The 26,358-nt window shown below is 47.9% G+C and overlaps 1 protein-coding gene across 15 annotated transcripts in view; it reads right to left on the reverse strand.

The window, feature by feature from the left end:
- Nucleotides 1-26,358, reverse strand: part of CAMK2G (calcium/calmodulin dependent protein kinase II gamma) — a 53,256-nt gene that overhangs the window by 11,515 nt on the left and 15,383 nt on the right. For 9 of the 15 annotated variants that reach the window (XM_039872125.1, XM_039872133.1, XM_039872127.1 and 6 more), the window contains exons 4-13: nucleotides 21,907-21,961; nucleotides 20,973-21,038; nucleotides 18,609-18,681; nucleotides 18,358-18,460; nucleotides 17,841-17,924; nucleotides 17,301-17,395; nucleotides 16,642-16,764; nucleotides 13,323-13,406; nucleotides 13,038-13,080; nucleotides 8,396-8,439 (exon numbers count right to left, since the gene is read on the reverse strand). In XM_039872125.1, coding sequence (XP_039728059.1) covers nucleotides 8,396-8,439; nucleotides 13,038-13,080; nucleotides 13,323-13,406; nucleotides 16,642-16,764; nucleotides 17,301-17,395; nucleotides 17,841-17,924; nucleotides 18,358-18,460; nucleotides 18,609-18,681; nucleotides 20,973-21,038; nucleotides 21,907-21,961 — 770 coding nt within the window. Of the gene's footprint in view, nucleotides 1-8,395; nucleotides 8,440-10,431; nucleotides 10,495-13,037; nucleotides 13,081-13,322; nucleotides 13,407-16,641; nucleotides 16,765-17,300; nucleotides 17,396-17,840; nucleotides 17,925-18,357; nucleotides 18,461-18,608; nucleotides 18,682-20,972; nucleotides 21,039-21,906; nucleotides 21,962-26,358 lie in introns of all 15 variants that reach the window. The other 6 variants (XM_039872121.1, XM_039872123.1, XM_039872120.1 and 3 more) reach the window with 2 other exon arrangements.

A 26,358-nucleotide genomic window follows, 5' to 3' on the forward strand; every position in this document is an offset into this window, starting at 1 on the left:
AGCTGCCACACCACTGCATAATCATACTTCACCCAAAGAAATTCAGGATCTTCTCACTTTACAAAGGAAAAGAAGGGTAGTTTTTAGGGAAGCACAAAATTAAAAAACTCTGGGTTCCCTGTCTGGGAGCAGTCTCCTGTTGCCCTTTCAATTTGCCACTTGCATTTCCTTCCCCCTAAAACACCAGTTTGAAGCCTAATTTGAAAAGAAGAGGAACAAGAAGAGAAATAAAACCTAGTCTAGGAGATGGTGTCTACTACAGAGGAAAGGGGTGGAATTCGGCTTTGGATACAAAATGCATCTACTGACTCCAGGGAGCAGAGAAAGGGCTGTGTTGATAACTCTTAGACTTGGTCAGCTGGGAGAAAGGGGAGAGGTGCGGAGAGTAGGGGGAGGGGAAAGGGGGAGGAGGGAAGGTGACTCCAGGTGGGGGCTGTGGCTACAGTCCCAGAACCCAGCCCTCGGGAAAGAGTAGGCTGCCCAGCAGGCCAACATTCCTAATAGCAGAGACCACCAGGATATCTCATCTTTCAAAATGTTACAGAGTGGCACAGCAAGGGAGGCTGAGGGGAGGATGGCAAGGAAGGAAGGAGGCCGACTGATTTCTAGGGCAGGGAGTCATATCAATGCTTTCTGCCTCTTACGATCCCCTAACCAATGAACTCAGTCTCACTGGGAGTCCCAGTTGAGCTGGTGGCCACCGAGAAGCAGCCTAATGCCTGAGAGTTCTTCAACAGGCGCAGAGACAAATGTGTGGTTATCATCTCTGCATAAGGCACAAATGAGGATACATACAGGACGCTATCGAGACTGTCCTCTTCTTCTAGCCTGAAGGCCTCTTTTATAGTCCCTTGGACCTGACCTGAGGCCATCCACCCCTAGCTTACTGTCAATGGGTAAGATACCCCCAAACCCAGGGGTAGGTATGAAACCTCAAGCTAGGAACCAAGTGCTTTGAGAGTCCATTTGACTCTGCAAGCTGGAGAAAAGAGGTCCCAGCAGTCAGGATGTGGGTCTAAACTCACGTGAGCTCTGTTCTCTTCCATTCCCACCAGGAAGGAACTCTTAACTCAGTTGCTGATACTGATCTCCCCTTTGGGGCTGATTGCATAAGGCTGTCTTGCCTGCAAAGCCCAGCTGAGACAAAGACCCTGGCATGATGCAAGGACTCCAGGGTGTTCGTAAAACCTGCCATATCTGTAGAGGGCTGGGATCTCACCCGGGTGGCCCGACCCCTAGCTTTAATAGATGATTTCATAATGATTCAGGCCGTTGTGTTCCTCTTGGTGCCCTGTGTCCCATGAGAAAGAAGATGCATTCTCTATTATCTTTCGGCCTGAGGGCTGGGTGAGAAGGAGGAAACACTCGCTCAGGAGGAGAGGCCCTGCTCACTGGGCCTACAACCAGCTCTCCTGCCCACCGTGAAGATGCCCATCGGCTGCCAGTCTGTGGGAAGTGGCTGTTTGTGCCCAGTGAGCAGGGCCTCTCCTCCTGAGCGACAGTGAGGGTCTCTTCCTGTGCTGGCCACCTGGCCCTGAGTCCCTGCCAGTTTCACTTCCTGCCCAGGGGCTGCTAGAGGCAGTCCAGGCTCTGAAGCAGGGAACGCCAGACTATAAATTCCAATGTCCACTTTTCAGGCCACTGGAGGACCTTGGACAATGGTCCCTGCCTGGCAGGACAGGCCACACCTGCCCACACAGCACAGACATGCAGTGAGGATGAGTGAAGCACACGCACATGGCAGAATGGGTTTGCGTGGCTGGCAGGCGGGCACAGGCAGCATGGAGTGAGCAGATGGGTGGGCAGGCAAGGCTCACCATTAGGTGCACGCTGGAACTCGACTTCCTTTTCTGGACACACCACAGCAAAAGGGAAAGAGAAGGGGAAAGAGGAAGTAAGAAGAGAAGCACAGAGACGCTATAGGTTAGTGCATCAGCGTGGGCTCTGCCTCAGGAGAAAGGAGCAGAAGATCTAGAGTCCAGCACCCGAAGGGTTAAAACAGCACCTAGACCACCAGGCATAGACCCTGGGAGAGGAAGAACTCCTCTGCTGTCAGGTTCATAACACAGATTTAATATATTCTGAGAGGTCTTGGTCTTGGTCTTGCTCAGAGAAAGTTTCTTGAGGAGATTAAGTCACAAGTCTATGAGGATAAGTAACATTTTGCTGCAAATTTACAGGTTTGGATTTATAAGGCCAGCTCACCTCTAAGGTTAACTCTTTTCTCTTATTACTAAGTCTGCCTGAAATTTGGATGAGCAGCTACCAGGTAAACAGCAAAGGGTACTCTAGGCCATCCTCAGATTAATAACATTTGACTTTTGAACCTAGACTTTTTTCGCTGCTCCCTTAAATTGCTTTTCAAATAAAGACGCTGAGCTTTTGAAAATCATCTGACAGTTAAATGTTGGCATTCCTTTTTTTGTTGCTATGGCCATGCTCATTTATAAGATTACAGCATTTTATTGCATTTTGCAATTAGTGGGAAATGGAAAAATAGGAGTGCTAGTGATTAAAAGTGCAGTGATCACAAAGACACAGAGATGTAAACTACAAGGAATGTTGAATGCAGTGATTCCTTGGCCTTAACCAGATGCTCATGGACTTTATGTTCAGATGTGAAACAAGAGCATAAAAATAAAGACCACATGGAACACTGAAAATATATCTCAGAAGGCTGTGTCAAAAAGGTGAAAGGTAATTAAGAATTTTACAATTAGCTTCCTGGGAGACAGAAGTCCCATGGACCATGTCTGTCTGCTGTCTGACTGTTGCAGTCATTTAACAATATCCAACAAGTACTTATTGAGGGCTATTCCAGGCACAGCAAACATGTCAGATAAATGCTCCTGCCCTCATGAGGCTGACACTACTTTAGAAGACATTTTCAGAAATGTCTTATATTCAAAAGGAGAGGACTACAAGTACTGCCTTACATTCATATACACTTTTCCCTTTATCCAACTACAGTGTTAACACTTTGAAGGAAGGTCCCTATCTAATTTATTTTGGTAATCTTTATGGTGTCTAACCTTAAGGTTAGCATACAATCAACAAATGTTTGCTGAGTTGTATTGGGTTTGCTGACTGGCTTTTCCCCAGGTAAAAGCAGAGCACAGGTTTCTAACTTGCCCAGAATCAGATCAGTGGAAACTCTGCAGGGGCACAGACCAGGCCATCTTGGTTCTTGTGATTTTCAGGGTCTTATCATCAAAGGCCACTGTAGGTCGCTTTTACCTGAATCTCGCCGTAGGCATAGCACTTTCAGCTGTCTGCATCACCTAATGAGGAATAAGTTACTTTCTCCTAGCTGGCTAAACTGTCCTGCATGAAAACCCAAGATAACCCTTTTCTACTCAAGGGTTAGTTTCTACTGGGAGAGTGGACTTTTTTCAGTTCCTCTCTTCATCCTTCCAGGGTTTTGCCATCAGTCATGAACAGCTGGGATCCTTCTCAACCAGCACACTGTAGCACTATTTAAATACCAGATCACTGCTAAAGAACCATTATCTCACTTACGTTTAACAATGAAATATTTAAAATTTTAAACCAGAAAAGGGTTCAACTCCTTTCCATACTTAAACAAATATTCAAACAGTATTAAGAAAATAACTATATCCTTTTTTCTTTCTTTCCTTTATTATTATTTTTAATATTGGACGGCCATTCTGGCCTTGGACTAACGTTTTCCTCAACTAGGGACCTCTCGGGATCTGAGAGTTTACGGCCCCACAAGTGGCTCTGACTCTTTCATAGACACTGGGTCACTGGCATCCACATTCGAAGAAACCTAATGAGAATCTGAAGTCCCCAAATTCAAGAGCTCAGATTGATGCTGATATTTGAGCACCCTGTGACAGCTTCTGTTCGGTGAGAAGAAAACCGCCCGCCCTGTGGACTGCGAGCAGCAGGAGCTGGGGAGGGAGATGGGGTCTGAAAGATCCAAGATGCTGACAGCTCAGGATCTTCTGAGCCATTTCGCAGGCCTCCCTCATAACACAGGTTATCACCTTAACTTTCAAGAGGGCCCAGAAAAGGCAAACTCTGTCCATACACCTTGCTTTGCTTTCCCCTTTTGCTGCATTTTTATCCAACCACACCATTAATAGTTGTGTACTTGTGCCTGATTATAAAAGGATTGTAGCCACATTACAAGCAATTTGGAAATCAGAAGAGGGCAAAAATACCCAAAATTCTATCACTCTTGCCAGTCTTTTTCCTAACACAATTAAAATATATCATTATAAGCCATACACAAGTTTATACTTTACTTTTAAAATAAACAGCATTTTGACTTTTATTCTATCAAAATCTAGGTGAAAAACATACAAAATACAGAAAAAAAAGTATAAAAGTTTCCCAAATTCTTATCACCCAGTGAAGTTATTAACACTTAGTGGGTTTCCTTCCAGTTCATTTTCTATCCACATATTAAATACTGAATAAAATCTACAAACACATTGTTTTTTTAAAAAAGAAATTTAGATGATAGCATAATATATACTGATTTATGTCCTACTGTTTCCGCTTAATATAAAACATTTCCATCCATTTCCCATATTGATTTAGTCATTATCTTATTGGCTTTTGAGATTGTCTCCAATATTTTCAGAGTTATAAATAATGTCATTTTGAACATCTTCCCGCTTTCAATTTTTCCATATTTTGAGTTATTTCTTTGGGATAAATTCCCAGGAGGAGAATTAAAGAATAAAAAAGGTAAGAATATTTTTACGGCTTTTGACACACAGGCTGTTTTACAAATTCATCATTCTGATTTATGCTACTATCATGAACGTAAGAGTCAAAGGCGGCCCTTCATGTCAATTTGCATTTTCTCTGACACTAGTGGGGCTAAATACCCACATCTGTGAACCTGTTTTACTTCTTTTTAGATAAGATTGTCTGTCAGTTCATACTCTTTGGCCATCATCAACTGGGTTTTAGGGGAGATTCCTATTTATTAAAGAAAGCTCTTTTGTATAAAAACAATACTCAATGCTCCCACCACACCTGCTGTGAATACGTTCCCCAACCTGTCTGTTTTTGGCCTTTTAATTGCGGTTGATCATTCTCTTCTTAAACAACTTGCATCTTAGCCGCTGGTCCCATTATATTCAAAGTCTCTTCTCAAGAATCAAACTCATTTACTGAGCACATATTATGTCAGACACTAGGCTAGGTTCCCCACATATGTTTTCATTTACAAAGTTTTCACTTAATTTATCTAATGATTCTGTTCACCTAGACCTCATCCCTCTTAATGTCCCTGGAAGGTCCGACACTGTGGCATACCTCGGTTCTTCCTTTACTCTTTGTTCTTTCTTCCATTTCCTTTGCTGATTCCTCTTCTTTTCCAGCCCCTTAACAACAAATAACCCCAATATTTTGCCTTTACCAGTCTCTTAAACTTCATGTGTTTTGGATTCATATGGGGGAAGGAGAATATTATTAAAATTCAGATTCTGCCTCCCACCCAAGGCTTTATAAATCTGAATTCCAGGTTGGACCCTGAAATCTGGATATTTTTAATTAGCTCCTCAGGCTAATCTTACATGGCTGCACCTAACACTTATCCTTGGGGCCAATATCTAGAAAACTCTACTAGAAACATGTTCCTCCTTAATGGCTTCTTCACTCATCGCTCACTACCATCTCGGCTATCGCTGCTTTATTGCAGGTACTATTTTGTGCAATCCCTCTTTGCTTCAGCCATACAGAAGATACTGAAGTTCCCAGAATCATCATGCTGTGTCAAACCTACATGTCTTCACATGTGCTGTTCTCTCTGCCTGGAATATCCTTCTTCCTTTCCCCTCCTTAACCTGATGAAATCCAACCTGCCCTTCAAACTCAGTTCATGGGCTATCTTCTTCAGAAAAATTTCCTGTCCTGGTTCAGAGGCTCACCTCTCTGCACTCCCGGCGCTGCCCTGAGCTTACTTCCCTACAAGACCTTAGCAGACAGCACTAGAACTAGTGGTTTCCCTGTCTCCCTTCCACTGTGAATGCTTAAAGAGTGGCTTATGTCGCTGCCTTCACAGCTGCTGAGGTACAGAATTGGCTGAGTGAATGGACTCAAGGGATTTAGTCATGCGAGTCTCCACCTGCACATCCAACGCTGACCTCCTCCCTGGGCTATACCAGGTACTTCACAGCATCTTTTAAAAAAAAACCTCTCCACCCAGATCTCCACCCGCCTCTCAAACTCAATGTGGTCAAAACGAAACTTCCTCTCCCCACCAAACTGGGCATTACTTCACAACTACTCCTGTTTCTAGCAGTGGCACCACCAACATACAAGGAATTTTGACATTATCTTTGATGGATACTTTTAATCCCCCATATCCAATGTGAACTTCCTTTGGCATAACTCTCATCAGAGCTAACCTGTAATCAGAGCCCAGCATCCACGGGTATAGACAGCTAGACCAAATTACCCACAGGCAGCACCTAGTCTGTCTGATTGGTTGGTGCCTACGCTCTTCTGGTGATTAAGTATTCTGACCGTTAACCCTTTCTGTTTCTAATCACCTTTCCAACACCTTACACCCAGATTATAAAAAATCCTAATTGATACCTCCGTGTCTAGTTTCTACCCTCTTCTATTCACTCTTATGCCCTTAGCCAAATCTTTCAAAAATGTCACTTACTGTAGCTTCCCTGTTCAGTGGCCTACAGAGTTTCCTGTGGCCTAATATACAAAAATCCAATTCCTCTGCCCAACCAGACCAATCCAGCTATATTTTTGACATCCCTCTACCACATATTCCAGTTGGGCAGAAAACATCAATATGTATAATAGAACCCATAAAAATATTTTTTGTTTTTTTGTTATAAAATACATTCTCATTTTAAAGAAAATACCTGTGTACAAAGTAAAAAACAAAAGATATGTCTCTCTATCCTCACTTCCAATCCCATTCCCTAGATGCGATTACTGACTTGGTTCCAATCTTCCTACATCCTTTAAGCTTTCTCCAATAAGCTTTTTCCCAGAAGCTTCTTGACTGAACCATCCCACGTAGGGTCCAGTACCACATACCATTCAGTGCTTATCTGATTCCAAGTATATCTATTTTCCACTTCAATTAACCTTGCAACTTCTTAAAGGTAGACAAATACTGCATCACTTTTTATACCTCCTGTGTCTCTAGAACTGAGTGTAGCACTGGGCCTGATAGGTACTTATTAAATACTTTGTAAAGGTTGATTGATTTTAGCTTCTTCCCTAGAGAGGAATATGAAAAATCTTCCCCCAACTACACCTGCCACCTTTTCCTAACTTGGCTCCACCCATCTAGCTCATGTCCTTGTAATGGGCGTGGGGGCGGGGGAGGGCGGTACTGCCGATCAACCCCAGCTCCATGTCAGCAGGTGTGTGTGAAGCTCAAGCTCCCCTCCTTGGGGCAGAAGTACATAGAAGCAGGCATGCAGAGAACAAGAGAAAGAAGAAGGGGTGGGGAGGAGGAAATGGGGCACACATGTATATCTCAGCTGGGGACATAAGATCATGAGGAAAGGCACAATTTAAACTTTGGCTGGAATTAAAAAATTTGAACAATTTCATGATTTGAAATCCTCTATGGTGTAAATTGGGAGACTTCAAGATAGCATGAACTCCTCTTTAATACCCCAGCCCCAGGACCCTTTCTGTCCCCAGAATACCTTGGGCCCTGTGAGGACCCCCAACCACCTCTCCGCTACCTGGCCAAGCAGCCAGTCCCACTAGGGCTTCCTGCTGGTCCGTGAAGTCTCCTGTTCCCTCTTCGTGCTCTGACCCCACAGGAAAAGCTCCATCACCAAATGCAAATGAGCTGTGAGATATGCCATGTCCCTCGTCTGTTTCTGTGCAGCCTATGCCCAGAGAAAGTTTAAGACACTTCACTTAGTGGTAGCTGAGCTGAGTTCTAGAAGTGCTTTGGAGATAAGGAAAGACCAAAAGGATAGTGGCTTCAGGTTTCAAGCCCTGCACCCTGAGTCAACCAGGCAAATTTGCTTTCATCTGAAAAAGGGTTTGTGCTTTAAAAAAGGTGGCGTAGGGGCGGGGGTGCAGGGGGAGAGATTAACCAAATGACTAAAAAACCCAGAGAGTCAAGTTCTGGAAATGAGGCACCTATCTGGAAGTCAAGTTCAGAATTGAGTGCTACTAAACTATAATTTGGATCACTTTCCCCTGAGTCTTTCCGATCAAGCTAAGGTCAGGAGAAACATCTCCCTCTGCCCTCTCAGGCCAGTGGAACCTGCTGTTCTGAGCACAAAGGTTTCCGGTTTAAAGCAGAAAAGCAAGGATAGGAAGGTTCCCGGGAAAAGGGGGACTAAGGAGACGACAATTCCCCGGAGTGACTGTTAGGACAGAGAGGCCAGTCTTGGGCTAAAGGGGTGGAGACACCTACCTTCACACCACCATCTGACTTCTTGTTCAATAGACTTTTGGCAGCTGTGAAAACAAGAAGGAAAATCAAGACTCCTGCATTGCACTCTTTCCCCAACCTGAAGTCTGGCAGCTGGATCCGCAAGAGACTGCTTGTCTGAAAAAGGGGGCAGGAGTCTCCTGAAACCCGTAGAAGCAACACCCTTCCTGGTAGCCCCAAAGCATGAAGGACATCTCAAGCAGCGTCAGACCCTCAGGGTGGTACCCCAGGATCTCCTCTGCCATGAAGAGGGCTCAGCAGAAACAGGGACACACTGTGCTTAAGAGAAACGACATTCAGTACTGGAGCTGCCTGGGGCACTGGGGACGCTGCCCTCGACAGCTTCCACCCAGGCCTGAAAGCAGAGTGCTAGGGTGAAAGGTGAGGGCTCTGTCCCTAGATGCCATGGAGATCCTCAGGACAGCCAAGCTGGAAGGATGCAAGACATCTCCTGAGTGTTCTCAAGAAACAAGAAGTGTCACAGTTCACGAAGGAGACCAGACAGGCACAGACACAGAGACCAGGACCACCTACAGGAGGGTTTTGCCAGGGGGTTGAAGCCTTGACTGGGCAGGTCCTCACCAGGTTTACTGGGTTCTATCTGCCACCCTTTCTTCAGAGTCCACTCTCTGGTCCCACTGAGCAGGACTGGGCAAAATAACGAGTTATTAAACAGAGTCTAGCCAGCGCAGCGTGATGTTCAAGGCTGATGAGCTTCTTGCAGGAAGGCTGGTGATGCCTGCTGGCCATAAAGGCCACAGAGCACAGACAGTGAATGGGAGTGTCTGGGAGGCGTGGGGCAATGGAATCAGCTCAACTATCTGATCCACTGGACTTTGCTGGGTTTGCGCACCGTGGTTCTACCACTTGCTAGCTGTGTGACCTTGAGTGAGTTACTTAACTCTCTGAACCTCAATTTATCTATAAAATGGGATAAAACAGGGCCTAGGTCATAAGACAGTGGGGATCCAATGGGATCATGCATGAAAGGCACTAAGCAGAGTGCTTGGCACATAGCAAGTACTAAGTGTTAACCGCTGTCATTGCTACTGCTGCCATTCTTGCCTGCAGGTGGTCATTTGAACCCCGAATAGGTCTCATCTCTCTACAGGGAGAATAGGGGTCCTTCTATCACGAGAATTCTGACCCCCCAAAATAGCCTTTTGTCCTATCTCCAGTCATGCTGAGGTGATTAGAAAGTTTGTTTTTTTTTAATGTATTTACTACTATGCCTGACTACCTACTGTTAAGTGCTTTACATACATCAGAGTTCTCAACTGCCACTGCCCATCAGAATCACTTTGGGAGCTTAAAAAAATGCGTATGCTTATCCTATGCCCTAGGGATTCTGATTTTCTCTGGGGTGGGGTCCCAGCATCAGGATTTTTTACAAGCTGTCCTGTACAGGCAGGGTTGAGAGCCTTTGAAATGCATGATCTTAATCATAGCCATGTTATTTATTAGCCCCACTGGAGGGATGAGAAACTAAGGCTGGGGAGCTGACATGACTTGCTCAGGGTGTGGCAGGGCTAGGATCTAAACCCAAGGATGGCTGTCTCCACAGCTTCTGTATTCTATAGCCTTTCAGACCTGAAGGCCTGAAAGGTCACACTTTACAATTTTGAGGGGCATGGCTTCCTCTGTGGGGTCTCCAACAGTGCCACTGAAGCCTCGTCCTAGCACGCCCAGGACTGTCTCTGGGCCTACCTTTGGCCCCAGCCCTCATGGGCAGGCGAGGCTCTCGGGCTGTCTGGAGGAAAACCTCCTGCTGCCCAGCTCCATGTCCCCAGGCTATTGCCTCCTGAGAGTTGGCAAGCGCCCAGCATGCATGGCTGGTTAGGGGGCTCTGTGACACCAATGCGCTCGCAGATGCCAAGTTAGGTGGTCCGTCCGGCATGCCCATCTCAGCCCGCAAGCATGGGACTCGCCTCCCTGGTGAGTGGGCCTGGCATGCTGGCCCTCCTGGTGGGGTGGCAGGGAGCCGAGGCAGGCGGTCAGGGAGGACTCATGCCACGTACCTTGCCCGGCCAGGCTGGCGGCGCTCGCGGCAGGCGAGGCGGGGGCGGAGCTCTGCCTGCCAACTGAGGGGATACAATCTCTCAGTGCACAGAGCTGCCGCAAAGCCACGGTGGCCAGTCAGCAGCGAGCATGCCCCAGCGCGAGGCACAGGAACCCGCTGGCCGCCCACGCACAGCAGGGTCCAGGCGGCTTGGCCAAGCCAGCCGAGCTGGGGGAGCGAAGGCGCTGGGGGCGGGCTGAGGAGCAGGTGCGGCCAGTCCTGCAGCAGTCTGGGGACCTGAGAGGACTGGGCTCGGATGGTGGTAGGGCCCTACTTCATGGAAATGGCTTCGGCACCTGTCTTGTGACCACCTTAGGTAAGAGTCTACAGGGAAAAGCCTAACTTTTCCATTCTTAGGTGAGAGGTAGTGTCCTTTCTGAGGTAGCCCAGTCTTAGCTTAAGGCCGTGAGGAAACTGAACCCCTTTCAAACCTTCCTCCCTTGGGGACCTAAATGAAGACATTGTCAGAGAGCCCAGAGCAGAGGGTAGCTCTTTCCTCTGGCCACATTCCAAACACTCGTGAGACTGGCACTCAGGGCCCAGGGAGCTCCATGGCCCACGGGAAGCTAAGTTCACTGCTGTTCCATGTCCCCTGGCTCCTCAGAGGCACAGGCTGCTTTTTCTCTTCAAGGCAGGAAGCCAGGAGAGGCAGCTTTTCTCAACCCATATTTCAGTGTTCCAAGGGTTAAAGATGCCCAAGAAACAAGCCCCAGAAAGAAAACAAAAGCTACTAAAACAGTACATTCTAGAAGCCTTGACTTCACCATTAGCCAACCTGCTAGAGTCCAGGGCTAAGCTACAACCCTGTCTGGGATCAACTCAGAAAACAGCCTAGCTCGTGCCTAAAGAAACACACAGGTGACCTTCCTTGTTGATTATACGTGTAGATATCTTTCTGCAGAAGCTTCTGGAGACTGGCTCTATCCTCACCTGTCCCAGAGTCAGGACAGAAGAAGTCATCCTGGAATGCTAGCAGCATTTTTTGGGGGGAGGGGGTCTCCTCTGACCCAGGGCTAAGTGAGTACAAAGGCCAGAGGGAGTCTAGGCAGCAAGGACAGGAGACTCTTTAGGGATTTGTGAAGGTGCTTTGTCCTAACAGAGACCAGATAGGGAGAGGCTGATGTGGAGGCCTGAGGCCAGGGGTGGGGCACATGCTACTGACTTCCCAGTAGCCTGTCTCAGACTTCTGCCACGCAGAGAGAACAGATGGCCATTCTAGGGTCAGCACAGAAATGCCCTTGAGTGTCCTAAAGGTTCTAAATCAAGAAAAAAGAGAAGCTGCGAGTATTAGAGACAAGAAGCAGGTGTGGGACTACAGCTCCATCCCTGCTGGAGGCAGCCGGCTGTTCGCTCCCGTTCCCACTTGTGAGAGGTGAATCCAGGGACACAGACTTCCTCTCATGGATACCCACAACACAAGAATGAGCCCCAAACCAGGGCCAAGGGGCTGGCCTGAGGTGAGACACTCCTCTGGCTCGCTCTCCAGTCCTGACCCTCTTGGACCCTGTGGCTCTTGCTCAGGCCAGGGCTCATGAAGCCCCACGTCTTCTCACCTGTGGCTTCCTCAGAGCCAGGGCTTCAAGTAACCCAGAACCAGCACAGCCAACTCCAGCTCCAGGAGCAACCTCTGCCCAGAGTGGCTGCCTACCTGAGCCTCCCACACAACCCCCTCTCCACGGCAGTGCAGAGGGAAAACAGTTATGAGAAAGAGAGGAGGAGGTTCTTGAACCAAAACAGTAGGGCTGGGGGTCAGGGGAAGGGGAGACCAGGGGAAAAAGCAAGCTGAGAAGAGACCTTCTGTCTTCAGTTAACTCCTGACTTTAATCTTTTTCTCATAGAAAAGCCACTGTGCTTCCTAACTGAGGGCAAACAATGATGGGGATGGGGCTAGAGGTGGGGGTGGGGGAGGAGGTGGAATGTCTTGCATCTTAAAAAGAAATGTCAAGCCTGATTTATAAATTATGGGTCCCAACTTTCCCAATTCCTCATGCAAATTTAAGCAAGCTCCTTTCCCTCCATCCTGCTAGTCTCTATTTTTTCACTTTTATAGCTAGCTACTATCACAGGAAATATTTTAAGCACAGTCGCTGTAAAAGGTTTAAACATCTGGAATAATTTCTATTAGTCATCTCTACTTGGACACAATGAAGCAGAGATCATCCCAGTCTACAAATTACTGGTGGCGACTGAGAAGATTCACTACGCCTCATCTCTTTCTCTTCCCCAGCACAGCCTCCAACACCCCAGAGATGGGCTAAAATCTTAAAGTGCTGCGAGTTATTCAGAGAATTAAATAAGAATCCCCAGGGATAAGATAAATGGGAGGCTGGCAGGCTACTCCTGGGGAGGTCCTAGGGAACAGAGCTCATAAATTTGAACCCTATAAAGCCCCCCAGAATCTCAGGTTGCAGGACCTAGCAGCAAGCAGCCCCTCCAAACAGGATCCTCATCATCTTGGTGGAGATGCTGCCCGAGACACCCAGCGCTGGGATGGCCTGGGATGTCGATATCCATTCTGACCCACTCACCTCGGTAGAATTAATGTGCATGGCTGAGAAAACATACCTGAAAAGTTCCTGGAGACAAGCATGGTTGTGAGGATGGCACCCTGCAGAAAGAAAAGGCTCCTGTGAATTCAACTGGCCTCTAGAAAAGCATGGCCTGGTCTCAGGCGGAAGGTAGCTGCTGGCTACAGCCTGAAGACATCAGGTCTCTGGGGCCCCCCAACATGTATAACCTTCATCGCTCAGTTCCAGCCAGGGAGGGAAGCTTCCTTCTGTGATGGGGGAGGGGGTGCACTGTCAAAAGGTCCAATTTCAGGATACTGGCAGCCCGGATGGGAAAACTCACCTTCAATTTTCTCCGGGCATTGAACTTGCGCAAGCACTCCACAGTCTCTTGACGATGCATCATGGACGCCACCGTGGATCGTTGCTAGAAGCCAGACAGACAGGCCTGTGAGCCCCCAGCCAGGTCCTCTGCCCCTCGCCATAGCCCTAGGACCGATGGCTGCACGCTCAGCCACCCCAGAGTTGCTCCAAAGATAAAATGAGGTCAAAGATATGAAAATGCTTTTAGAATAAAAGCACTACCCAAAACTCAAGGTTATGTAAGGATAAGAATCTGAACATGAAAGCACCACAATATTTGATGCTAGAAGAGGGTGCCTGAGAGAGCACTCTCGTCTTCCTTGGGAAACAAAGGCTATGGACTGAGAGTATCTGCATGTTGTGATCCTCCTGCAGTCACTCCTTCGGCAACTGTTCACCGAGCACCTACTGTGTTCCAGACGCTGAGCAGTGAGAACAGGCGAAGTTCCTGCTCTCTAGATAGGACGTTCATGCCTTCCCAGAGCTCCTCTCAACACACCTCGACAAGGTCCTAAATGAAGCTGTGAGCTGAGAAGCTAAGGATCTTTTAACTTGAAGCATTAATTCTTTTCCTCATTTTGGATGGGCAATTTTCTTCACTGTATGACTGCTAACTTCCTTCCTCTTTAAGCAGAGGCCACTGGGCATGATCTACATCTCCTTGATGACTCAGGGTCATCCACACGAGCATCGGTTATTATGTAGTATTGTAACACAGTGATGTCCTCGGGGGCTACTGAGATATACACAATGGTGGAGGGGAGGGCCCACAAAATGACCCCTAAGAACATAATAGTTCCCCAATTTGTGAATGCCCATTTTAAGTTTCTCACCCCCACCCACCCTTTGCTGTTGCTGTCTTGGCCAGCCTGATAGAAAAAGAAATCATACGATATGCGGCCTGGTGCCCACAACCCCACGGGGTCACCCCGCAATCCTTTCTCTCATCCTGGGCCCACTCCCCTTCTTGGGTCCCGAAGCAACTCTCCCAACTTTCTGTTATTTCACCTCCTCCTCCAGAATGTAAACTTCTCCACAAAAAGGAGAGCTCATCAAGAAAGAATTTCAACTTCAGCACCCCCACCCTTAAGCTGATTTCCACCAGCCTGCAACCTAACCCCGGTCTCAGCAGCGTCATCCCTCACATACAGTGCTGACCCCTCAATCTGGGCTCAGGAACCCCTCTCTCTTTTTGCTCTCCAAACCTGTGCTTCCTCAATCAGCCAATATTTTTAACCCCTTATTCCAGACTATATTCTTCTCTGCAGTCTATACGTCATAGTCAAGCCTCTCCTTAAACAAATCTTAAAAATTTAAAAACTCCCCTAACCTATTCATCTAAGTGTATCATTTCTTTCTCCCTTCACTCCTACTCCTTCTTCACCTCACTAAAAAAAGGTTTCCATCTCTCTTACTTCGCTGCGTCTATTGGTGAAATAACAAAAACAGTGGCTTCTAAATGGTCAGAGCCAATGGATTCTTTTCCATCTTTATCATGGCCTCCCTCAAAGCATCTGTTTACAGACACTCCCTTACTGAGATCTCCTGTTTCTTGGGATCTCCTGCTCCTCCTTTCTACAATGAAAGTTCTCATCTCAGTCTCCTTTGCTGGCTCCTCTAACTCTCCATCATAAAATATTGGTGTTTTGTGGCCATCTCTTTTCCTATATAAGCCCACAGTTAAGTATCTGGTAGGCAGAGAAACAATCCCATCTATTCCTACAGCCTTAACACTACCTATAGAGAAGTGACTACAACCCGCATTTCCAATTTTTAACTTCTTTTCTAAACTCTAGAACCATATTTCTAACAACTCACTGGATGTCTCCAGCTAGAGGTCCTCAGACACTACACTCGACATGTATGAAACTAAAATCACCTTTTCTCACAAACTGGCTCCTCCTCTGGGTTTCTTCTGGGTCAGTGAATGGTGCAACACTCCACTCAGTTTCCAACTCACAGATCCCTCTCTCTCCTTCACTTCCCAGATCCAAATTCAGTTGATCACAAAATTCTTTCGATTCTATCTTCCAAATATTTCGAATTTGTCCACTTCTTGCCACACCGTCCACTCTATCGTCACCCTTAGCTGACACCTCATCTCGTTTTGCTTAGACGATTACGACCATTTCCTGAGCTCTCTGCCCGCAGCCTCTTCCCTCTGCAACTGTATTTCTTACATAGCTTCTAATGTGACCTTTCTTAATTACAAATTTCACTCCCTCTTTAAAAGTCTTAAATGGTTCCCTGTGTTTTCAGGATGCAATCCAAACTCCTAAGGCAGAAACTTGTATGTCACGGAATCTTTTTGCCTTCATTCTCTTGCATTCCTGTAGTCATATCTTCATCTACAATCAAACTACTAACATTCCTTAATTCCACAATTCCCCATGGCCTCTCATCCTGGCCCAAGCTAACCTGTGTCTGCAGGTTATCATTCTGGGAAACTCCTAGTCATCTGCCAAGAACCATGACAGAGGTCACCTCCTCCATGCAGCCTTGAGTAATCTCACTGCCCACCAGGTACAGGGGGAGCACCTGCACACTCATTAGATTCTTTTACGTACTTGTCACATTGCAGGGTGGTTGTCTGAGTGCCCGTTCTCCCCACATAATCTTTGAGATCTTTGGGGAAAGGGCTCATGCCTCAATTCATCTTTGTATCTCCAGCACCCACATGGTGACCAGCGCCGAAGAGGCATTCAGTAAACATGGGAAAGGACAAATAAATAAATGTATCATCATTGTCAGGACGCTTAACTGTAGCAGACCCTCTTCTTGCTTGAAAACAGATATTTCAGCTGGACAGAACTGTATGTGGAAACAGAGTATGTCGACCCACATTGATAGCCTAGAAGGCTCTCTTAGGGTGAGCTTTATGAGTGAACTTCAGGGTGTTCTTTTTAAATGCTCAAAGGCTCCTTTTGTTCATTTGTTGAGTCTTGGTCACATTTCCATTAGAGTTGAGTTCTGACTATGTACACTAAGCTTGGCAGTTCAGTTTGGGTTCTGCTGGCTACTTTCTATTACCACCTACCTCAAGTCTGCAAAGGTCAGAACTAAATCACACCTGACGAGTGAGTGGGAGAGAGACAGAGGCTGGTTAGCTCTTTCTGCCTCCCTGAATCCCTCCTGGTGACATTTACTGACCCATCCGGGCCCCCTCCCTCTCTGCTGAGTCTTTGCTCAGGGCCCAAAATAATTATTCTCTGGTCATACAAAGGAGGGTGAGGAGAGTGCTAAGGGATTAAGGAGGGCTGACATCTCTGTTTTCTTCAATCTCGGGTGAAGACACTTACGCAGACCCATGGATGCTTGAGAGCCTGGTCAGCTGTGATACGTTTTGCAGGGTTTATGGTTAGCATCTGATTGATCAAGTTCTTGGCTTCAGGAGTCACTGTGTCCCACTCTGGTGATGGGAACTAAGGAGCAGAAACAGGGGGAGGAGAGATATGAAAGGTAGGCTCTGTCTATCACTGGGATACTGTGTTACCTACAGCTGCTTGGCAGAGCTGGAGAAGCCCTAGTGTATCCCAGCACCTGTGTCAACTTAAAGACTGTGTAAGGAAGACAGAGATCATGGTTAGAATGCCAGAATATGAGATCAGAGCAGGAAGTGGACTCCAACATCTTCTGGTTCAACCCTGTCTCTCTACTAGGAGGGAGCAGTGGCTCAGCCATGTGCTCAAGGCCCCACTGCCGTGGAGAGAGCCATCAGACTTTCTGTCCCTATGTTATGCAGCATACCACACCTCCAGGCCCAACGGTTTCTCAGTGGGCTCCCTGATTTCACAGCTCTCAAGAGCAACTGTGCAAAAAAGTTGCTCCCTAGGATAGTGAGTAGCAGGAATTGAGACCTGTATGCCCATCCCTGAGTTTTCAAAGTCCCCTAACCCTTCATGTATCCTGCCCCCTCCCTTGGACAGAGCCCAAGGGGTGGGAACAAACCGGTCCTTACATCATAGGCTCCGGCCTTGATCTGCTGATATAGCTTGTGTTGATCCTCATCCCAGAAGGGAGGGTATCCCACCAGGAGAATATACAGGATAACCCCTACGAGACAGAACACAAGTCACTGGGGTCAGTCCCCTACTCTGCTAAGGAACTGAGAAAAGCCACACAGAGCTCAGAGCCACCCAGAAGGTCAAGGGCCATACCAGAGATAGAAGTAGATACCAGCCAATAATGCTGTGTCACTAGCCTTTCCTGCTATGCTTTGCTCCCCATGACCCCAAGCCACATCAGACATTTCTTTAGGCACAACTCATCCTCGAAGACACGGGTGATTCCTTCTTCAAGGATACAGAGAATTCAGAAAGTACTTGAGGAGGAGGGTGTGATGGGAACAGCCATCCCAGGGGCACTAGAGCAAACACCGTGATTTCACATATACCAAACACTTGTGGGACCCGCAAGGACTAGTGATGCCTCTTTCTTGCCGTTGCTCAAAGTCAAGGGCCCCTAACACCGAAAAGTTGAGAGTGTGGAATGGGCTTACCGCAGGCCCAGATATCCACAGGTTTTCCATAGGGATCTTTTCTCAAGACCTCAGGGGACAAGTAACCTGGGGTGCCAGCAAAACCTGTAGCAGAAAAGAGGGCAGAGGCACACTGAACCCACTTTCTCTCTCATTAAATCCACATCAGCAATCTTCCCCAAGCCTGTTCTCACTCCTGATATTTTTGCTACATAAACTCTCAGCACATGGCAACAAGAGATGATGGCAGGCTCGGCTTCTTGTAGTGCCTGGAATCCAAATGAGAGGGCAAGTCCATGTGCCTACCAGGAACTCCCAGCCCTCCCCAGAGGCAGCAAGAACGCAGTGCTGACAACAGCTAGACTCACTGTATTGAGTCACAGAGAGCCAGGGGGGAGCTCTGCACCCTCCATCTCCTGTAGTCTCTGAGGAGGCCAGGACCATTAAGGGTCTGGCTTCTAGCTCTGAGAGAGGAAGGCAGATCAGGAAGAGGAGGAAGGGCGGGGGCTGCATTCCAGGAAGACAGGGTCACTCTTACCAAACCAAGCCTGCTGCTCGCCCTGTACTTCGATGGCTAGTCCAAAATCAGCCAGCTTGACTGCGGCACCCTTGCATTTACTTGCCAGCAGCAGGTTCTCGGGCTGGATGAGGAAAAGAGAGAATCTTATGAGGCACCCACCCCTCTTCCCAAAGAGTCTAGTTTGGGTGGGCCCTCGCAGTACCACCATCTAGCACCAGGTGGCGCCAACACTTTACAAGCAGAAGGCAAAGAGGGAGCCTGCACAGTACCTTCAGGTCCCGGTGGACGATGTCATGCTGGTGGATGTGGTTAACACTCTCCAGAATCTGATGTATACAGTGGCTGCAAAAGCAGAAAGAAATGTCAGTGTAGGGTTAAAACGTCTCATTTATTACCATATGCTGTGGACTAAAACATGACCTAACTCTGGGATGCAGATTCACAGAAAATCAGTGAAAGACAAGTTAGAACCTCGGCCTTTGCACATCATCTAGCTTTACAAAATATTTTACAAAAGAAGAAACTGAGGCCCATGCTGGTTAAATGGCTTGTCCGTTGTCTCCCATGCAGGGGAGCGACTGGCACAGGGTCCACCAGTGCTTCCTTAGGCTGTAAAGGCCCAACACAACCACAGTGTGTTTCCAAGATATTGGGGACACTCCAGACTCCTGAGAAGGGGAAACCATCCAACCCCTTACTTCTCTTTCCCCCTACAGTAACTCTATTCTTGGAGAAGAGGCTTGTGGTGGCAACTCAGGAGAGTCCAACTAAACCTAAGTTGTTTGGGGGTGGGTGTACTCATGTTTATTTAGACATGTGTTGAGTGCCTACAGGCCTTGTGCTTGGTACTAAACAGGCTATAAAGATGAATAAGACTCGATACCTGTCCTGAGGTTTATCACCTAGTAGGAGAGATACAATGAGTACCAGATACTTTTAAGAAACAATGCACTTATGAATGATCCAAACAGGGCACCCAGGAGCACTTCTGATAGTGACTTTGCATAGAAAAAGACAAACTAAGATTCACATTCATGCTGATTCTTGCAACAGGCTGTCCACCTTCCAAACCATCCTGCCCCACTTGCAGTCAAAATTTTGGCAGAGAGTGTTGTCAGCCTAGAGCAGCGGTGAAAACTGGGGGACAATTTTGCCTCCCAAGGAACATCTGGCAATGCCTGGAGACATTTCTGGTTTTCACAGCTGAGGGGCCGGGTGCTGCAGGCCTCTAGTGGGTAAAGGCCAGGGATGCTTCCAAATCTCTACGATGCACAGGATGGGGCCTCACGACAAAAAATTATCTGGCCCCCAATGTCAGTAATGCTGGGGGTTGAAAAACCCTGCCCTAGAGCATGGAGTCCAGCCAGCAGGTACTACCAGGTATGTGCAGCAGGCTTGTCATGCCTGGGGGTGCTGGGCTGGTAACCTGGACTTATTATTCCTTCCTTAAAATCTGATGCTGGGGCTTCCATAGAAGCCAAAGGGTCTTATCAGGTTCCTGGAGGCTGAGGCTCAGCCTTCCTACACAACACAGCCCAAGAGTAAGCCAAAGAGACTTTAAGACTGAGCTGAGGAGGCGAGTCTCCACAGAAAAGTATAATTAGAACAGAGCCAGGCTAGCAGGGAGAGCCTTCTGGCCAAAAATGGCAAAAGTGCGAAGTGTCCCAGAGAGTCAGGCCAAGCCCACTGGTACAGTCACCCCCCGCCCCCAGCTATCCCTCCTCCCCACCCGGCTCCCTGAGCTATCACCGCCTCCTCCCACCCCACAGCCTGGTCCTCCCCTGCTGGCACTGGAATTCGTCTCCCCACTTGAGAATTTTTCTGAGGTTGAAGCATCTGAAGTTGATCAGCAAACACTGGCCTCTCAGAGTTGAGAAATTTGTGAGGAAGCTGTGCTCCCCCACTCTCCGGAGGCAGCGAGAACTGCCACATATGCCAGATAAGCTGCAGGCAGGATGATCAAATCCAGGTTGTAAGGACATCACCCTCAGAGAAAACTCGGGGCTGTGGGAGGAGCTGAGGCGGGAAACGCAGGCCAAACAAGAGCCCAGAGCTGTGGTGTGGGAGGAATTCTGCTGTGTCACAGAAAGGAGCTGCCAGGGCTTCCATGGAGGGCTGGGGGCTGAGCGGTGTGACACAGCAATGGTCCTCTGGCCTGAGGAGCCCCACACTGGGGCTGGTCATGTGGTTCCGAGACAACATGATGAAGGCTAAAATCTCCCAAGAAGGCTCCTGACTGAATTATTAACCCAGAAGTTTACACTCCTTTGGGACATAAACCATGTTTTCTCCATCTCTGGATTGTCCCCAGGATGCCCTGTACACAGTAGAATTTGTCAAAGGAAAGAAAGGGGGTGGGGAGGGCCCTCAGGCATGTTCGCAAGGACAGAGTTGTGCAAAGTAAAGGTATTTCTGGGGTGATGGGGTAAAGGAGACTTGCAAGAGCTTTGCAAAAAAATTGATCTGGAAGTGTTGAATTTTTAACTTTTTGTATTGTCCACAGAATGCAACCTGAGTCCAGCTGTCCAGATAAAACCTCTTCCGATCTTCCCCAAAGACTATTCAATAGGTACAATGCCTGGCCCCTTAAGGAGGCCAAGACTCACACTTGAACTATAGGGCCCTCATCTCACCTGGCATCAGCTTCGCTGTAGTATTCTCTGGCCACGATGTCTTCAAACAGCTCTCCGCCGGTAACACTGCAACCAACAGAAGAAGAAGGTCAGAGGAGGCAGGCCAGCAGGCCAACGTCAGCACCCAACAGGTTAACAGGTCATACTGTAGAACAGCTTTTAAAAAAACCTCCACTCTCCATGCATTTCATCTGAGAGCCCAGAACACTCTCCATCTTTCAATGACACAGGGATTCTCCTTGGGCTGATGTGGGTCCTCCCTTCCTTCTGTACATTTCTGTTTCTATAACCTACAGGTTAGCTAATACTCGGGAAAAGATGAATACACAGGAATCTAAGAAAAAATAATCGACCTACTCAGAAAGTCATAGCTTTATAAGAGACGATCACAAATCCTAAGAAACAGCTGCCTGAGAAGGAGAGACCTACTACCGAAGTTGAAAAATATTGAGACCAAGGACAGATACCCAACCCTGAAAATACCAGAGAGGCATTTCCAAGTGAAGAGCCACTTTTAAGATATTAAAGCACAACCAAAGTGGAGGAGAGACCAATTAGAGCCCAGTTTACAATAAAAGCTACCTTCCATTTCTCAGAATGTTTAAGGTCATGCAACGAGCTGTATTCTATTTCTCCACTAATGACAACACACCAAGAAACAAGAAAAAAGCATCTGCATAGGTATGCTGCTGAAGAGAAACTCGACAGCAATGCCATCTTGGGGTTCGGAGCCCTGGGGAGATATTGAATGAGCAATGAGGCCCCCTCAGCAACCTGCCCATTACCAGAGGAAGTTCAAAATCAAATTCTTTCCCTCAGGCAAAGGAGAGGGACCCTTGACAGAGGCCGAAGACCCAGGTTAGGCCTCTGTCCGAGCCTTCATCTTGAGCCAGCTGGAGGGAAAGGCCCCACACCCTCAGAAAGTGGCACTTACAGGTCAAACACGAGGTAGTGAAACCCTTCTTCAGAAATACTGTCATGGAGACGCACTGCAAGAGAGGAGACGGGACAGACATTAACAGAGAGAAAACTCGGAAGTCCTACTCCTCTCCTCCTTGGCAGCCCCACCCATGCCCCATCCTGTCAGCCTCGCTGGACTCTCTCCTGAAGGAGCGGCAGTGGCAAGTGGCGGCATGCCCAGCACTCCCCGATTCAAGGTTATGTGGCCCTGGGGCAGAGAGACACTCAGACCCCGGGGCCAGCATTCTGGTCACCACCTCAGACTGCCTCAAACGTAGGCAAGAAAGAGAAGCTTCGCGGCTAAGAAGACAAGACAGAGAGAAGCAGCAACCTTCCCAGAGAAGGTGGTCCTGGGATAGGATGCGTGACAGTGAAACAGAGTGAGAAGCACCTAGTAACGCTTACCACGGGGGACAGAGAGTGACAAAGTGGGAGAGCCCAAGAGCTCTTTCGGAGGAGTAAAAGGAAACAAGAATTAAGGGGAGGTGAAGAAGTGGGAGAAGCAGAGCCCAACAGGAAGGCTTGTGGATCGAGGATGATGGATGGTGAGCACAGGAGGCAACACAGATTCAGGCAATGACCACAATAACTGTTTGTTCAGTGCTTATTATGTGCTAGGCCTTGCATATATTACTTATTCTACCAGCATTTATTAAGTGCCTACTATGTGCCCGACCCTGTGCTAGATAGTTTGGATTTAGGAAGGATATAGTGTCTGCCTTCAAGGAGTTAATTATTCCTAATGACCACCGTGAGATGAGTATTTCTCCCACTCTACGAATGAGGACACAGGAGGCCAGGGACACAGAGTATTTTGCCAAAGGCCAAAGGGTAAAGATACAGTGGGTCAAGATACAAACCCAGCTCTTTTAGACTCCCAAGACTGGTCTACACTACTGCTCCCTATAAGAAATGTAGAGTAGTGCACATACCCAGGCAACAAAATAATGGAACCCAGGAGGAAGACCACTCACAAATGTACCTACAACAGCATCAAAGATGGGTCCAGGAGGCCACTGCATGGAGCAACTGTGGCAACTCACCAACTGTGAGAAGGCTGGCGAGCAGAATCCCTTCCTGCTCCCTGCCTCCAGAATGCTTGGGCAAAAAACCAACCTGGTGTCTTCTGAGGTCTCTTCAAGCTTCTGCCCACAAAGCCACCTCTGGGTTAAATGCCAAGCCCTGAGCATCATCTAATGCAAACACAACTCGATGCTTTGGCTGACAGTCCGGCTGTTCCTGTCCCTTCCCTCACCTGAACTCTCTTGATGGGGAACCTCTGTTCCAAAGGGCTCCCTCTGTTTGACCTTCGCTCCAATCCTCAGCAGTTTCAGGAACACCTCACAGAGCACTTCAGGAATGGCCTGACATCAAACCAACCAGTGAAGTTCTTGGATACAAAGGAATCACCACGTCTCTTCCCTGGCAGGGGCCAGGCTGCCAACCGCCCCAAATGACAGCTTCCATTTCCAGCAGCAGAGCGTTTCATCGGGGCTGAGGTGCTCCCCTACATCCTTTCCCCACCAAAGCAAGATCAGCCAGAATGTAAAATACAGGCACTGAGCTGTCACTAGAGCCCCGTCGTTAGAGCCCTCCTGACTTGACGAATGGGGACTCAGGCCTGCCAGGGTTTGAAATAGAGCCTAATGACTATTTATACTTCCCCTTATTTCATGTGATCCAGTTACTCAAACCCAAATCCCACCCCGAACTCAGTATTTCTGAGATTTACCAATGAGATCAAAGGCAGGTGGTATTTCTAAGATCCCTCCTCCATACACCACTCTCTCCTGTCCTTGGGCAAACAAGCTCCTGCGTCTCTAGGCCTGCAGGTGACAGAAGGAGCTGTAGCCAGACCCTGCTCCCCTCCCACCCTAACCGACCCAGGCGCGCTCACACGGGCTCACCCAAAGCCCCGCCACCTCTCTCCTCTCTTGCGCTTCTCTGGTCTAAGTCAGTGCTGCTCTCCCTCGCTTCCAAAAGGACTTTCCATTTAATTAAAAATTTGCTATTAAAAAGCATGAAAGTGTGTAATACAAATAATCCCCTGGAAATCAGCTGTCCCAGAAGCTAAAGACCAGCTTCGTTAGGGAGGTGACTAATAGCAGCAGAACGGTGAGCTAACAGGACAGCAGGTACAATGCTAACAACCACTCCTGGGGAGTTCCTGCCACTTGCCCTGCCTTCCCCGGACCCCCGCCCCCAGCCCACCCCAAGACCAGGACAGCAGGGCTGAGAACAGGATGGAATGTGCAGGCGCCCACGCCCAGACAGGGAGTCACTGGCATTCACCCTTCTCCAGGAAGGCCACACACAAAGCTCAGGGGAGAGGAAGCCAGGAGCGGAATCAGGGGAGAAGCAGCAAAGGAAACTCACCCTCCCAGGCCCTCTAGGTCCCCCAGCCCAGAGAACAGCTTTGGTGTGGGCCGCAGAACAAGGCTCCACCGAGACAAGGAGGGACAGGTGCAGAAGGCCCATATCTGAATAAGACTGCTATCATTTTTTTTTTTTTCATTTGTAGAGAAAATTAACAGGGAACTGAGAATAAGAGGAGAAGCTTGACTGTACTACTCTAAGTGCCTACCTAGCAGATTCTTAATAATAATGATCCAAATGATGATAACTAACACTTAATTGAGCTGTTTCTATGGGTTAGACATTGTGTCAAGTGCTTTACACATGATATTTTATTGAGCTCTCACATTAACTCTGTGGGCCAGGTATTCTATTAGCTCCAACTAACAGGAGAGGAAACTGAGGCTCCAAAGAGACTCACCCAAGGCCATACCAAATGGCAAAACTGAGACCTGAAGCCAAAACGAACTGACATCAAGATCCTTGATACTGCAGAACTGCCTGTTAGGGAGTCCCTTTCTCCATCATCTTAGGCAAAGGAGCTCCAACCTGTCCCCACTAGCCCTGGACATTCTGATTTGCTCATCAAGGTCCATTTGGCACCTTCCCTGAAGCAGGCGTGGCTGTATGTGTCACGGACATGGCCACGAAGACGAGAAACCCGGTCCTGCCACTGCAGAGCTTCCAGGTGAAAGATGAAGACAGGCTTTAACACTTAAACAAACATGTAACTAAGCACTGCTGTGCCGAGGGATGTGACGTAGAAGTAAAAGATGCTATGGACGTGTGCAATAAAATAATCTGACACCCAGCCCACTCCACAGTAACGAGAGGGCATGAAGGCCAAGGAGGGCCAGACCAGGTCTGTAGACAGCAAGATCTGGGGAAAGGAGTGTAAAGCCTTCATTGCGTTATAGCGATAAACCTAATTATTGTTCTTTACCAACCGTGGAAGAACAGGGAAAAAACACCTAAATACTTTTACTTGGACCGACATAGCTACAACCCAAATATTGTGGCTGTTTCCAATTCTTTATAAACTGCCCAACGACCCAAAATGCGCCTGATTTCATCTGATCTCAGAAACCACCCAACAATATGCCACATTTTAACTAACAAACCTTGGTCAGAAAAGCACTGAAAAAGTGTCACTGTTAATGTCTGCAGCAAAAACACAGTGGGAAAGAGGTCCTGTTGGCGGGGGTAGTGGGGTAGGGAAGGGCGGGGGCGCGGCTAACGAGACGGAGGATGCCCCTCAGGGGCAGGTGCGGGCATCCAAGAGCTGCTCAGTCATGACCCAGCGTTTCTTTCTTTTTCTTTGCAACTGTTTTAGCTACGCTTACTGTTAGCTGAATGAACCCTGGGCCCAAAGTAAATGCAGCCTGGCTCAAATACCTTGTGAACTGAGTTGGGGTTAGGGGTCTAAGAGAGATCACTTCCGTGAGCTGGAATCTCTGTTGTTATCATCTCCATTTATTTCCTAGGCCCCCTCTGCTTGCTGAACCCTCTCAGAACTCCACAAAAAGGCACAGGCTGGAGAAATAATGTGCCAGAGGTCACGGCCACTAACCCAGCAAAGCCCAGACTGAAGCCTAGAAGACTTGACGCCAAAGCCACAGACTATTGCTTCTTCACGTATGGTCCATGGACCAAAAGCGTGACCATCACCTGGAGACATGAGGAAGCTCAGGTCCACCCCAGACTTACTGAATCAGAATCTGAATTTTAACACAATCCCTAGGTGATCCATGAGCACATAAAAGTTTGAGAAGTGCTGTTCTAAACCACAAGGCTAGACTGTGATTGAAACTGCTGGGGCAGCTCAGCACGCAGGAAGACAGAGTCTATTCATCAGAGGAATTAAGAGCAGGGAGCAAGCAGATCATAGGTGGAACACACTCCGTTCAAACTTTAGATGATTAGCACTCCTGCTGTCTCCTCTCAACTCCGCACCTCGGGACACTCTCCCAGAGCTGTTTAAGGTTTTATAGTACACCTCATAACCAAAAGGCTTTTTTTTTTTTAAAATTAACAGACTTTATTTTTTAGAGCAATTTGGGTTCATAGCAAA

This window comes from Pteropus medius, unplaced genomic scaffold, assembly GCF_902729225.1.
Source record: "Pteropus medius unplaced genomic scaffold, Ma_sr-lr_union100, whole genome shotgun sequence".
Taxonomy (NCBI): domain Eukaryota; kingdom Metazoa; phylum Chordata; class Mammalia; order Chiroptera; family Pteropodidae; genus Pteropus; species Pteropus medius.